Source organism: Diceros bicornis, chromosome 16 (genome assembly GCF_020826845.1).
Source record: "Diceros bicornis minor isolate mBicDic1 chromosome 16, mDicBic1.mat.cur, whole genome shotgun sequence".
Classification (NCBI taxonomy): domain Eukaryota; kingdom Metazoa; phylum Chordata; class Mammalia; order Perissodactyla; family Rhinocerotidae; genus Diceros; species Diceros bicornis.
Window position 1 is genome coordinate 14,073,460 of NC_080755.1, and position 14,081 is coordinate 14,087,540.

General features: G+C 32.6%; 1 protein-coding gene across 3 annotated transcripts in view; it reads left to right on the forward strand.

The window, feature by feature from the left end:
- Positions 1–14,081, forward strand: part of ROCK1 (Rho associated coiled-coil containing protein kinase 1) — a 150,005-nt gene that overhangs the window by 63,586 nt on the left and 72,338 nt on the right. For all 3 annotated transcript variants that reach the window (XM_058556841.1, XM_058556842.1, XM_058556843.1), the window contains exons 6-9: positions 827–911; positions 2,168–2,312; positions 2,644–2,782; positions 4,835–4,926. In XM_058556841.1, the coding sequence (XP_058412824.1) occupies positions 827–911; positions 2,168–2,312; positions 2,644–2,782; positions 4,835–4,926 (461 nt within the window). The remainder of the gene's footprint in view (positions 1–826; positions 912–2,167; positions 2,313–2,643; positions 2,783–4,834; positions 4,927–14,081) is intronic.

Consider the following 14,081-nt stretch of genomic DNA (forward strand, 5'->3'; position numbering starts at 1 on the left):
GTCATAGTTTTAACATTTCAGTTTAATGTTGATATAAATGTATTGTTTAAGATCTTTTAATCTGATTATATAGTTTTTATATGGTGTTCTGAAAAGTAAAACTTATAAGCTGGTTTCCTGAGGTATGTGCCAGGGTCTTAAACACTTTTCATTTTTTTATATACAAATTAATTTGCTTTTAATTAGTGAATAGATCATATTTATTCATTAGAAGAATAATTTCATTTGTTTTGCAAACACCACTTAAATCCAATGTGCAATTGTTATGCTGAGTGCCAGGGATACAAAAATGAAAGTGACTAAGACCCTGTCCTGGAGTTATTTATGTACTTATGTTGAAAAGTATGTTTCAATTACTTTTTATGTCTGAATGTTACATTTTTTATGGTTATTCCCTCTCAAATGATTTGATTTTTCCCGTGGAAGCATCAAACTCTACTTAAAAGAAAAAGAAATATATGTTTTCTTTTGAGGCATTAACATATAAAGGAATTTCCCTGCTGAAGTTCAATTTATAGATATAGATAGAGAGCACATATAGATCAAAAGTGGCTTTATCACTGTATTGTGGTTACCAGGGGCTATGGCAGTGGGGGTGGGAGGTGGGAACAAGGGGTGAAGGGAGACATATATATGGTGATGGACAAACAAAAATGTACAACCCAAAATTTCACAATGTTAAAAACTATTAAAACATCAATAAAAAAAAAAAGTGGCTTTATCTACATTGAGTGAGGATACATGACCTAAAATAACTGCCTCACATAATTTTTATCAGTGTCTGATCTGTTTCAGAATTACTTTACTATATTTTTTTTCCCTTCAGGGATGTGAAGCCTGATAACATGCTGCTGGATAAATCTGGACATTTGAAGTTAGCAGATTTTGGTACTTGTATGAAGATGAATAAGGTTAAATAATTAGATTTTAATTTAGTTTTTGCTAATTCGAGATAGATGCTTTTTAGAAAATGCTATAAGAATTTACTCTCCGTGGCTGGACTTGTACACAATTGATGTGACCTGTCTTATTTGTTGAAATAGATGCCATGGTTTCAATGTTCTATTAGTAACTTGTAAGTGATTTATTTTTTCCTCTCTACTTAGGGTAAGTGTGGATTGCTAAATTTACTAAATCCTTTATAACAACTCTATAATATACACTACTGGTAACTGGAAATGGAATTAGTCACTAATGCCAGTGTTAAAATTAGACTTTCATAAAAATTGGATTTCAGTAATGTGTGTATTTTTTAGTGTTTTACTTAGCCTTCTATTAACATGTAAATGATCTTACTATTTATTTTGGGAGTCAATCTTATAAAGATATCCATCCTCACTATTTATATAATAAATAACTTACATACATAGCTGAAGTAGCAAGTATGCTTCTTTATTTTCAGTTGAGACAGTTTATATTCTTTGAAACTTATCACAGAACAATAACCAGGAAGTATTTATTATTTTTAAAAGGAAAATTATTGGTTAGAAGGAAACACTACATGAGAGCTTTTTTATGAACATTTAATTATAATTCTCTTGCATTAATACTAGCTAAAATAAGTAATGGGTATGTATAGTTTTTTTTGTTTTTGTTTTTGGAGAAAGTTAAAATGCATATTAGATAGATATTTAGTGTGCTTAACACTATTATGCCTTTTTCCCATACATGTTTCCCAATTTTGCAGTCAATTCTTGTGTGTTTTCTTCACAGTTTTAAGCACAGTTAAATTGAATGTCTATTTTAGCAAAAAAAAATTAAATCAGCATTTATGTATTAATGTTATCAAATGATTAATCCTATCAGCCCCTCAGTCTATTTGCATTGGGTTACATCTGCTATTAAGATGAGATCATTATAGTGGCACAACTAGGGGAATAATAAATGATGACAGTGTGTCTTTCCACTGAGTATTATTATGAAATAAAAATCACTGATGTATCCATACACACACACACGTGCACACATTATGAATATATTGTGTGTATAATATGTATACAGGATTAAGCTGTTTGTTCATTTTTGTCAAGTTTGCATTAGGTTTTGATATATTTTATAGCCCAAAGATTTAGAGTTCTATAGGTTATATTCAGAAAGTTATTTTAAATAATTGAGACTGTATATTTAAAATATCCTAATTCAAAATTTGACCTACCACTCTTTTTAGGAAGGTATGGTACGATGTGATACAGCAGTTGGAACACCCGATTATATTTCCCCCGAAGTATTAAAATCTCAAGGTGGTGATGGTTATTATGGACGAGAATGTGACTGGTGGTCAGTTGGAGTATTTTTATATGAAATGCTCGTAGGTGAGTAAAGGAGGATTTTATGTACCTCTAACATAATTGTTCATCCCCAAACTTACTTGGCTTCTTCTAATAAAATATTTATTACATTAAGCAGTGTTGATTTTGTTTGTAGGAAGCAAACTGATCCAAACCTGCTTTGTGTGTGTTTTTAAAAGCTATTGAGAAGCTTGAAGCAACTTTGTGATGTGTTATTTCTTTTTATATATTGTGTATGTTTTTAGTTTAATGCATATTTAGTAATCTTTCAACAGGTTACATTGACTCTCTTCCTTTGCATTGCTTTTTTTAAATGTGTCTTGTTTTGCTTTTGTTTTCCCTATCGATTTTTCAGGTGATACACCTTTTTATGCAGATTCTCTGGTTGGAACTTACAGTAAGATTATGAACCATAAAAACTCACTTACTTTCCCTGATGATAATGACATATCAAAAGAAGCAAAAAATCTTATTTGTGCCTTCCTTACTGACAGGTAAATAATCTTAACATTGAACTTCTATTTATTCTAAGGAAATTCTCATTTTGCTGCTCAGTTTTTAAGGTCTGTATTTGAGTTCCTATATTTGAGCTATTGGAATAAAAATGTTACCATTCCCCAAATCACTCATGATGGTGAAACCTACCTATAATTTCTGGATAGCTTTTCTGGATCTCAACTCACTTGCCTTACCTAAGAAATTGCGATAATAGTATATTCTTTTCTGATGGCTAGACCAGATGATCTTTTAAAAATTTCATTGTTAAATTTTTAACTTGGTTAAATATAAAAATGATAGTATATTTTATTGAGTCTGAGATTTTTAACATGTCAACATTTCTGAAATTAGAGTGCATCTTACAATGAATGACATGTATTAATTTAATTGAGAACATTTTTTTCCTAGTGATAGAAAAATGATGATGCATCTTCCACTTGATGACTTTTAATGTAACACTGTATTGTATAATTGAAATTTGCTAAGAGAGTAGAACTTAAATGTTCTCACCAAAAAAAAAAAAAAAGTAAATATGTGAGATGATGGATGTTAATTAACTCAAAAGGGAAATTAACTCAATGGCAGAATCCTTTCCCTAGGTGTACGTATAGCAAATAATGACATTGTGCACTTTAAATATCTTAAAATTTTGTCTATTATAGCTCAATAGAGCTGGAAAAAAGATTTAATTATATATGGTATGTGCTTGTTGAAATTAAGTAAATAGTGCAAAGCTATAAAAAAGTATATATTTCCTACCTGCTTCCTTCTAGAGATAGTCATTGGTATAATGTCTTCCAGATTCAACAAGCATTTTTATAAAAGTATATGCATGTATGTGTTTTAGAAGCAAAAATGGCATGTCACGTATAACTTTGTGGTTTACTTTTTAGATTTAACATGAACCAGATGACGTAGTAAGATTACATTTAATATTTATGGTTGTATATTGTTAATTTAAATAGTAGAGAGGCCTAGTACTTTTAAATATGTTTCAGTTTCAGTTTCACTTTAATTAAAAGTAACTTATCCTCCTTCATATGTCTTTTAGAGCCTGAAATGTATAGTTTTTCAAATTTTTACGTTTTAGTATATGTGACATACAAATATAAGTATGATGCTGTGTGTTAGGTGCTAGGGATATAGAAATGAACAAGATACACAGCTCCTGTTCTCCACTACCTCATAGTCCTTTGGGGGAAATAGACAAGCACATTAGACATTTATTGTACAAAGAGACAAGTACTCTTGAGTTAAGTACTATGTGCTGTAGAACCGTGGAGAGGTTCCCTAATCCAGTCTGGGAGAATCACTGAAAGCGTCTTTAAAAAGTGTCACATTATATCTAAAGCAGTTTATTTTTTAACTTATGAAAAAAATTGGAATTCAGCGTATTCTTGTTGTTTATAAGCACTCTACTAGAGAACAAAAGTTACTGAGTTCCTCTTTCCAAATCAGCTAAAGGCACATTTTTAAACACTATCTCTGTGCTCACTGAAGAGGCCAAGAATCAGTAACTTGTCCCGTTAAAGCTCTCAGTTTTGTAGTACTGTCAAGAATTAATTTCATTGGTTTTTGATTGGTCAGAAATATTTAATTGAGTATAAAATGGCAATTTTAAATTTAAAATGTATTTCTGAGTTTTCGTTAGCTTCTGATGTGAAGTAAAGTTGTTGGTTGCAAAAAATGTATCACTACCACTATTTAAAAAAGCTATCAAGAAAATTCATTTTGTTTTATTCATTATGCTAATGAAGCAATGTGAGTGATTCATTTGGATTTTTGTTGTCAATAGAAAAGTCACAGAGTATCAATAAGCCTGTGCTTTTTGTATATTTTTTCTTTAAAAAATTCTTTAGTATTCTCAGTCTTTAACTTATTTTTTAGTTAAGCTGAAAATTATGCTGACAATCAATATAGTTTCAAGGTGACATAGAACTATATTTATCATCCTGCACAGATTTAGCATTATGCTCACAAATAAATCTGGCGAGGTTATAATAATATCTTAAATGATTAATAACTTTTCTCCTTCCCTCTCTATTTAGAGAGGTGAGATTAGGGCGAAATGGTGTAGAAGAAATCAAACGACATCTCTTCTTTAAAAATGATCAGTGGGCTTGGGAAACACTCCGAGACAGTAAGTTATTTTTTCTTGCACGTTACAGTGAATATTTGAAAGTAGTTGTGGTAGATAGTCTGTTGAAACTGCCTTGCTAATGTATGTGTATATCTGATGGAAATCCAAAGTACACAAATGTAGTGTGGGTATTGTCCTAACCTAGTTAAAGAGAGACTATTTGATAATATTGAGAAAATTGTACTGCTACTTCTCTTATATCCCACTCAAGATACCAAGATGAAATATTATATACATGTAATGGAGTTGGGCCCAGCAGTCATAATTTGATATTTGATCTGTGTTGAATTGCTTTTTATTTTAGACTTTAGTATCCCACTATGGAAGAAGTCAATAAATAAGGGGTAATGAAATTAAAATATATTTCTTGTGAAAAGACAAGTTATTCTCTTGTTTTTACTAAAACTTAAAATATAGGGTTCTATTATTAATAAATATCAGAAGTTAATTTGTATAATGATATAGGATATTATGGTATACTTGAGTCCATCAAGCTTGCAGCTTGCAATTTAGAAATAAAAATATTTAATGCGCAAGAAGTTCATTTTCAGTCAGTTTAGAGCATTTCCCTATTTCAAAAAAAAAGTTAAAATTATAAGATGATTCACAGAAAATCTTGTTCAACATAACCGAAGCAAAATTATAATGGCAACAAAAATTTGCATCATTTTAGTGGATTTGGGAGACCAAGAATTCATCTTTCCCGTGTTGAAGTCTCAGGGATTTTTTTTCCCTTTCACTTATCAAAGAAAGGATAGTGTATACCAGCCGCTAACTTCCTCCTACTGTAGCAACAACAGTGAACAGTGAAGATAGTGGTTTTAGAAACAGTTACAAATTAGGTGTTTGTCTTAAGGCCTGCCTGTCTAGTTGAGACTGTGAGGAATAGTTCTTTCAGGGGAGAAAAATCTTAATTTTGAAGAAATAGATCACGTAGATTTGCCAATATTAATGAATTATCCTTGTTATCAAATATTTTAAAAGAAAGAATTATATTGCCTTCAGGTACAGTACATACATTCTACTAAGCTATAAAATTAAGAAGGGAAAAGGGGAAATAAGAAATTCTTGTGGAAATTAAGAAATAACACCGCTACAAAGAATGACATTGAATGACCTATCTGGAGGGAGCTACAGGAGCAGCTTGACCTTGGGACAACTTATTAACAGTTATACATTGGGAAATAAGGAACTTACTCCTCCTAAGTAAATGTGATTGTTGTCTTCTTGCTGCTTGAGAAACTGTTGCAAGACAAAGAGATGAGTAGACAGTGAGAGGATGAATGGTTGCATTGAAAAGCTTTGTGTTTTTATTCAAGTTATGCTCTTAGTAAAGTTTAGGAAAGCTGAAAACATACAAATATGATTATAAATCTGAAAAAAATTTAAAAGGGGACTGAAGAAAATACAAAGTATTTTTTGTATTGCTTTACATTCTTTTTCAAAGTGAAGCAATGCATAAATAACTATAGAATAACGACACAATAAATCACTCTAAAAAGTAGAGAGGCCATATTTCCTTTTTTTGTATTAAAAAACTGGTGTTAATTAGGAGAAGAGGTAACCTATCAACAAATATTGAACATCTGCTATATGCTGAGCACTGTTCTGTTTCAGGCACTAGGAAAACAGCAGTGATCAAACCAAGCAAAGTTCTTTACCTTGTGGAGCTCATAGTCTAGTGGAATTGGGGAGGCCCAATCAGTGGCATTTTATGATATTGTTATACCTCAATAGAACTGTTTATGAAAAAAGCAAGAAAAGTGAATTACTTCATCGATTTAAATCACATGAACTTTATATTTAAAGAATTTCTGTAATTAGGTAATTTTATTAGTATTTTTATCATTTCCATATCTTTTTAAGATCTATATTGTTATCTGTGGTTTTGCTATAGTATACTTAGATTTAACATACTTATAAACATTTTAATAGCTTTTCCTAATTCTAATAGCTCCTATTTTGTGGCTATTGTGAAAAAAGAAAGAAAAATTGAAGTCTGTAGAACTTATTGTTCTCTTCTTCTCTTTCCCTCTTCCTACCCCTTCTTCACTTCCCACCCCTAAAATACCAAGAATACTTGTATTCTGAACTGACCTCACTGACCTGCTAAGTTTTTAAAAATTATATAACAGTTATAATTCTTTTTTATTTTTTGGACTCCAATTTTCTTTGGCAAATTGCTTATATTTTGCAAATAATAGTTCTTTTGGTAGTTTTACCACTTACATGTCTACAAGTTACGATGGCAATTAATCTTCATCATCTGTTCCTTGGTAGTGTGGGAGCAGGGTACAAAACAGCTTGATTTTTGGCAGAACTTCCATGAGCTTCCTGGTCTTATTCACTCTTAATTTAGAGACACTAAGTACTAAGATTATAAAATTACTTTTTCCACTCATTTGAGATAGAACTGAAAAAATGACAGGAGTGAGAATAAAGATAGAAGACAGAAGAAATGAAAAGACCTAAATAACTTGGTACAGGTCATACTGCTAGCAAATGACAATGTCAGGATTAAAATTTAATCTGTTTGACTCCAAAGCCTTTGATCTTCTGGAATAACGTATACTATTTAAAGATTTCCCCTGATGGTCTAGTGGTTAAGGTTTGGTGCTCTCACTGCTTCAGTGGCCCAGGTTCACTTCCTGGTACCACACCATTCATCTGTCAGTTGCCATGCTGTGGCGGTGGCTCACATAGAAGAACTAGAAGCGTTTACAACTAGGGTATACAACCATGCACTGGGGCTAGATTGGCAAAAGGTGTTAGCTCAGGGCAAATACTTCCCTGACAAGAAAAAAAGATTTCCACTATTCAGTATTATACAGACTAGAAGTATAGGAAATCGATACTTATTGGCAGATAAATTTTGGGGAGAAGAAAATTATAACATTTATTACATTATTACATATAATAATACATTATTAATAATATTATGTTAAATATAATATGTGGTAACTTGCAAAACACTGCCATTCATGATCTCATTTGAGATAAAATATTGCCATTACTTAGTCCATCTATAGCTGGTGGGAAATACACAAGGTGGCAATAGTAGTTAACTGTCAGCTCACACAGTAAATTTTCAGTTTAGTTAAAAATAAGCAAAATGCATTGTCTAGAAGCACACTTATACTATTCTAGGTTCTGTGGATTAATTAAGTCTAGCATCCTCTCTTTTACAGTTTTACATTTTCATGGGAGAGATTATCGGTGCAGTCTTCATGGATAAAGAATTTAGAGTCTAGCAAATTTCAGGGGCTTAGAAATTTAGACTTTCTTGGCATTATATTGGGTTCTTTTTATTTTTAATATGAACTTCAAGAAAAATCTCTCTTTATTGTGGTAAAGTATATATAACATAAAGTTTACCGTTTTAATCATTTTTAAGTGTACAGCTCAGTGGCATTAAGCACTTTCATGTTGTTTTGCAACCATCACCACCATCCATCTCTAGAACCTTCTCATCATCCCAAATTAAATCTCTGTATGCGTTAAACAATGACTCTTCATTCTCCTCTAACTGCATCCCCCAGGAGCCAGTATTCTGCTTTCTGTCTCTCTGAATTTTACTGTTCTGGGTACCGCAAATAAATGGAATCATACAATATTTATCCTTTTGAGATTGACTTATTTCACTTAGCTTGTCTTCAGGGTTCATCCATGTTAGGGCATGTATCAGAATTGCATTCTATTTTAAGGTTGAATAATATCCATTGTATGTATTTACCACATTTTTTAGTCCATTCATCTGTTGATAGACACTTGGAATGCTTGTACTTTTTAGCTGTTGAATAATGCTTCTCTGAACATTGGTGTACAAATATATGTTGGAATCATTGCTTTCCATTCTTTTGAGTTAATTTTCATATATGGTGTAAGGTAAGGGTTCAGCTTCACTCTTTTGCGTGTAGATATCCAGATTTTCCAACGCTATGTGCTGAAAAGACTGTCTTTTTTCCATTAAATGTCCTGGCATCCTTGTCAAAAATCATTTGACCACATATGCGAGGGTTTATTTCCAGGCTCTCTATTCTAGTCCATTGATCTATGTGTCTGTTTTTATGCCAGTACCATACTGTTTTGTTTGCAGTAGTTTTGTATTAGGCTTTGAAATCAAAAAGTGTGACTCTTTCAACTTTGTGTTGCTTCTTCAAGATTGTTTTCGCTATTTGGGATCCCTTGAGATTCCATATGAATTTTAGAATGGATTTTTCATGTCCTTTTTCCATGCAGAAAAGGACATTGGGATTTTGATAACAATTGCATTAAATGTTTCCAATTTGGATGCCTTTTATTTCATTTTCTTGCTTAGTTGCTCTGACTAGAACTTCTAGTACAATGTTGAATAGCACTGTGAAAGTGGGCATCTTCGTCTTATTCCTGATCATAGCTTTCAGTCTTTCACCATTGAGTATGATGTTGGCTATGGGTTTTTCATTAGTGCCCTTTATCATGTTCTCCTCTGTTCCTTGTTGACTGAGTGTTTTTATCATGAAAGGGTGTTGGATTTTGTCAAATGCTTTTCTGTGTTAGTTGAAATGATCATGTGGGTTTTTTTCCTCATTTTGTTAATGTGATGTATCGCACTGATTGACTTTGATATTGTGAACCACCCTGGAATAAATCCCACTTGATCATAGCATATAACCCTTTTAATATGCTGCTACATTCAGTTTGCTAGTATTTTGTTGAAGATTTTTGCATCTGGGGTATTGATATGTGGTTTTCTTGTGGTGTCTTGATCTGGCTTTGGTGTCAGAGTAGTTCTGGCCTCATGGAATGAATTAGGAAGTGTTCCCTCCTCTTCTAGTTTTTGGAAGAGTTTGAGAAGGATTGGTGTTAATTCTTATTTGTATGTTTGGTAGAATCCAGCTGTGAAACAGTCTTGTCTTGGACTTTTTTTCTTGTTGGGACATTTTTGATTAAATCTCTGGTAAGTCTGTTCAGATTTTCTTTTTCAAGTAAGTTTTGGTAGTTTGTGTATTTCCAGGAATTTTTCATTTCATCTAGGTTATCTAATATGTTGGTGTACAGTGGTTCATAGTTTTTTCTTTTATCCTTTTTTGTTTGTAGAAAGTCAATAGTTATGTCCCCACTTTCATTTCTGATTTTAGTTATTTGTATCTTCTTCTTTTTTCCCCTTAGTCTAGTAAAAGATCTGTCAATTTTGTTGATCTGTTTAAAGAACTAATTATTGGTTTTGTTAGTTTTCACTATTAATCTTCTAGTCTATATTTTGTTTATCTGCACTCTAATCTTATTGTTTCTTTCCTTACTCTGGCTCTGGGCTTAGTTTGTGCTTCCTTTTCTAGTTCCTTAGAGTGTCCATTGGGTTATTGATTTGGGGTTTTTCTTTTTTTTTAATGTATTTTACAGCTACAATTTCCCCCTGAGTATTGCTTTCACTGAACTCTATAAGTTTTGGTATCTTGTTTTCATTTTCATTCATCTCAGAGCATTTTCTCTAGCTCCCTTATGATTTCTTTGACTGATTGGTTGTTTAAGAATGTGTTGTTTGATTTCCACATATTTGTGAAACTTTCAGTTTTCCTCTATTGTTGATTTCTTGTTTAATGTCATTGTTGGAGAAGGTGCTTTATATGATTTCAATCTCTTCAAATTTATTAAGTTTTTTTTTTGGTCTAACATGGTCTATCCTGGAGAATGTCCCATGTGCCCTTGAGAAAAATGTGTATTCTGCTGTTGGTGGTGGAGTGAGCTTTATATGTCTGTTACATCTAGTTGGTTTATGATGATGTGCAAGCCCTCTATTTTCTGATGCATCTTCTTTTTAGATGTTCTGTCCTTTATTGAAAAATGGGTCATTGAAGACTATTATTTTAGAATTATCTATTTCTCCTTTCATTTATGTCATTTTTTGCTACATATATTTTAAAACTGTGTTGTTGGGTGTATATATATTTATAATTGTCATATCTTCTTGATGAATTGACCTTTTTATCAATATGTAATTTCTTTCCATGTCTATTTTAACTGTTTTTGATTTAAAGTCTATTTCTTAATCCATTCTTCCATTCTACCTTTTAACTGGTGAGTTTAATCCGTTTAAATTTAAAATGAATACTGTATGGAAAGACTTCTTCCATTGTCCTATTTGCTTTCTATATGTCTTGTTTTTTTGTTGTTTCTCAATTCCTGCATTATTGCCTTCTTTTGTATTTAATGGATTTTTTTTCTAGTGTGCTATTTTGATTCCTTCTTTATTCTTTATTCTCTTCTTTCTTTATTCTTCTCCTTTTCTATATATTATTTAGTCTTTTCTTATAGTAATTACCCTGAAGATTACATTTAACATCCTCAAATGATAACAATCTAGGTTGAATTGATACAATTTACTGTCAGTAGTATACAAAAACTGCTCCTATACAGATCCATTCCCTCCCTTTATGTTGTTGTCACAAATTACGTCTTTATATATTGTGTTCATTAACACAAATTTATATCATTCTTTTATGCATTTGTCTTTTAAGTTATATGTGGGGAAGAAGTGGACTTACAAAACAAAAATACAGTAATGCTTCAATAAAGGCTTCAAGTTAGTGTCTAGTGACCTTTCATTTCGACCTGAAAAACTTCCTTTAACATTTCTTGTAGGACAGGTTTACTAGCAATAAACTCTCAGCTTTTCTTTACCTGGGGATCTCTTACTTTCTCCTTCATTTTTGAAGAATAGTTTTGTGGGATTTAGAATTCTTGGTTGACTGTTGTTTTCTTTCAGCACTTTAAATATGTCATTCCACTGCCTTTTGGCCTCCAAGCTTTCTGCTTAGAAATTGGCTGTTAATATTATTGAGGATCCCTTGTATGTGACAAGTCATCTATCTGTTGTTTCTTTCAAGATTCTCTTTGTCTTTGTCTTTTGAAAGTTTATTATAATGTGTCTTGGTGTGGATCTGAGTTTTTCTTACTTGAACTTCATTGAGCTTCTTGGACGTGTAGATTCATGTACTTCATCAAATTGGGATAGTTTTCAGCCATTATTTCTTTAAATATTCTTTCTTCCTCCTTCTCTACTTTCCTGGGACTTTTGTAACGTATATGTAGGTCTGCGTTATGGTGTCCCAAAAATTTACTTTTTCATTCTTTTTTCTTTCTGTTCCTCATACTTGATAATATCAGTTGTCCTATCTTTAAGTTCACTGGCTCCTTTTCCTGCTCAAATCTCTGTTGAACCTGTCTAGTGCATTTTAGTTCTAGCTACTGTACTTTTCAGTGCTAGAAATTCTATTTCCTTTGTCTATCTCTATATTGATATTTTATATTTGTTAAGGTATCATACTCCTGGTGTCCTTTGGTTCTTTTTCCATGGTTTCCCATGGCTCTTTGAGCACATTTAAGACAGTTTATTTAAAGTCTTTGTTTAATAAAACCAATGTCTGGGTTTCCTCAGTGATAGTTTTTGTCGTTTTCTTTATTCCCTGTGAATGGGCCATACTTCCCCTGTTTCTTTACATGCTTTGTAATTTTTTGTTGAAAAGCGGATATTTTGAACATTATAATGTTATAACTCTGGAAATCAGATTTCCCCCTCCCAGAGTTTGTTGTTGTTGCTTGTTGTGGGCTTTAGTCATCCATTTGTTTAGTGACTTTTGCAAACTATTTTTACAAGGTTTGTATTCTTTATCATGTGTGGTCACCGAGGTCCCCTTTCCATTATCTCGGCTGGCAGCTGGTGACACACAGTTCCTTAAGCCAAAATTTAGCAGCCTCCTCCATTAAACATTCCCCTGCTCGTTGTAAGTTTTTTCTTAGATTTCAGAGTTCTGAAAAAAAGTTGTTTCTTACATTTTTTGCTAGCCTAATGGTTACTTCACTGGAGGAGTGGGTTCTTAGAGCTACCTACTCTGCTATTTTCGGTGGCACCAGCTGGATTCCATTTTATGAAACATGATTCCTATATTACCAGTCATGTATTGAAAGGTAAATTTATAAATGGAATACCTTATATATCAATGGTAATTCAGTAATGCTATCTTTATCTTTATCTTACTTATTAGTTCTGATGTGATTATATGGTATTATGTAAAACTCAAACATCTTAATTTGGAATCAGAAATAATTACATTGGGGCCGGCCCCGTGGCTTAGCGGTTAAGTGTGTGCGCTCCCTACTGGTGGCCCGGGTTCGGATCCCGGGTGCGCACTGACGCAGCACTTTTCTGGCCATGCTGAGGCCGCATCCCACATACAGCAACTAGAAGGATGTGCAACTATGACATGTAACTATCTACTGGGGCTTTGGGGAGAAAAAAGGAGGAGGATTGGCAATAGATGTTAGCTCAGAGCCAATCTTCCTCAGGAAAAAGAAAAAAGAAATAATTACATTTATAATTCTCCCAGGATTTCACCTACTAGTATCTCAGAATTTAAACAGAATTTGTTTTATTTTAAAACTACTCTGACATGCTATGTCATCTGTAAAGAGACTAGGTCCATTTGAAACAGCAAGAGAAAATGCACCAAAGTTGCTCTGCTTCCTTTTAAAATTTTCCTTTTCTGCTCATTTCAAAGCAAGGTTTCTCAGCCTTGGTACTACACCAGATAAATCTTTTTTGTGTGGGTTGTTCTTAACATCATAGGGTGTTCAGCAGTATCCCTGGTCTCTACCCACTAGATGCCAGTAGCATGCCTCCCCCAGTTATAACAACCAAGAATGTACTCAGACATTGCCAAATGTCCCCCGGGGACAAAATTGATTTAAAATTGAGAACCACTGTTTTAAAGTAAAATTCATGCCAAGACCATAATTGACTTATGCACATCACTAGGAGAGACCACTTTTTTCCTCCTCACTTTACAAATTCGGCAGTTTTTATTATTAGGAAGCTAGAATTGTGTAGTCAGGTGGTTTTCTTGGCCATTAGGGAAAGAGAATGGTGGAAAAGGTCTTCTCTCATTCATTTTTAGTTAGTACTATAGCTTCTTTGGGTTAAATGTGTTATTTCATTCCCATATTTATCAAATAGTTCACTGCATCTAAGATGCACAACAGTAGTTATTTCTTGCCTGAAATACCCAGATGATTCAATAGAAAAATGATTCCTTCATATTGGAGATTAAGACCATGAAACCAGGTCAATTATTTGTTGTTTGTTCATCTTCATCTTTTTCTCTAAAGAAACATATGAT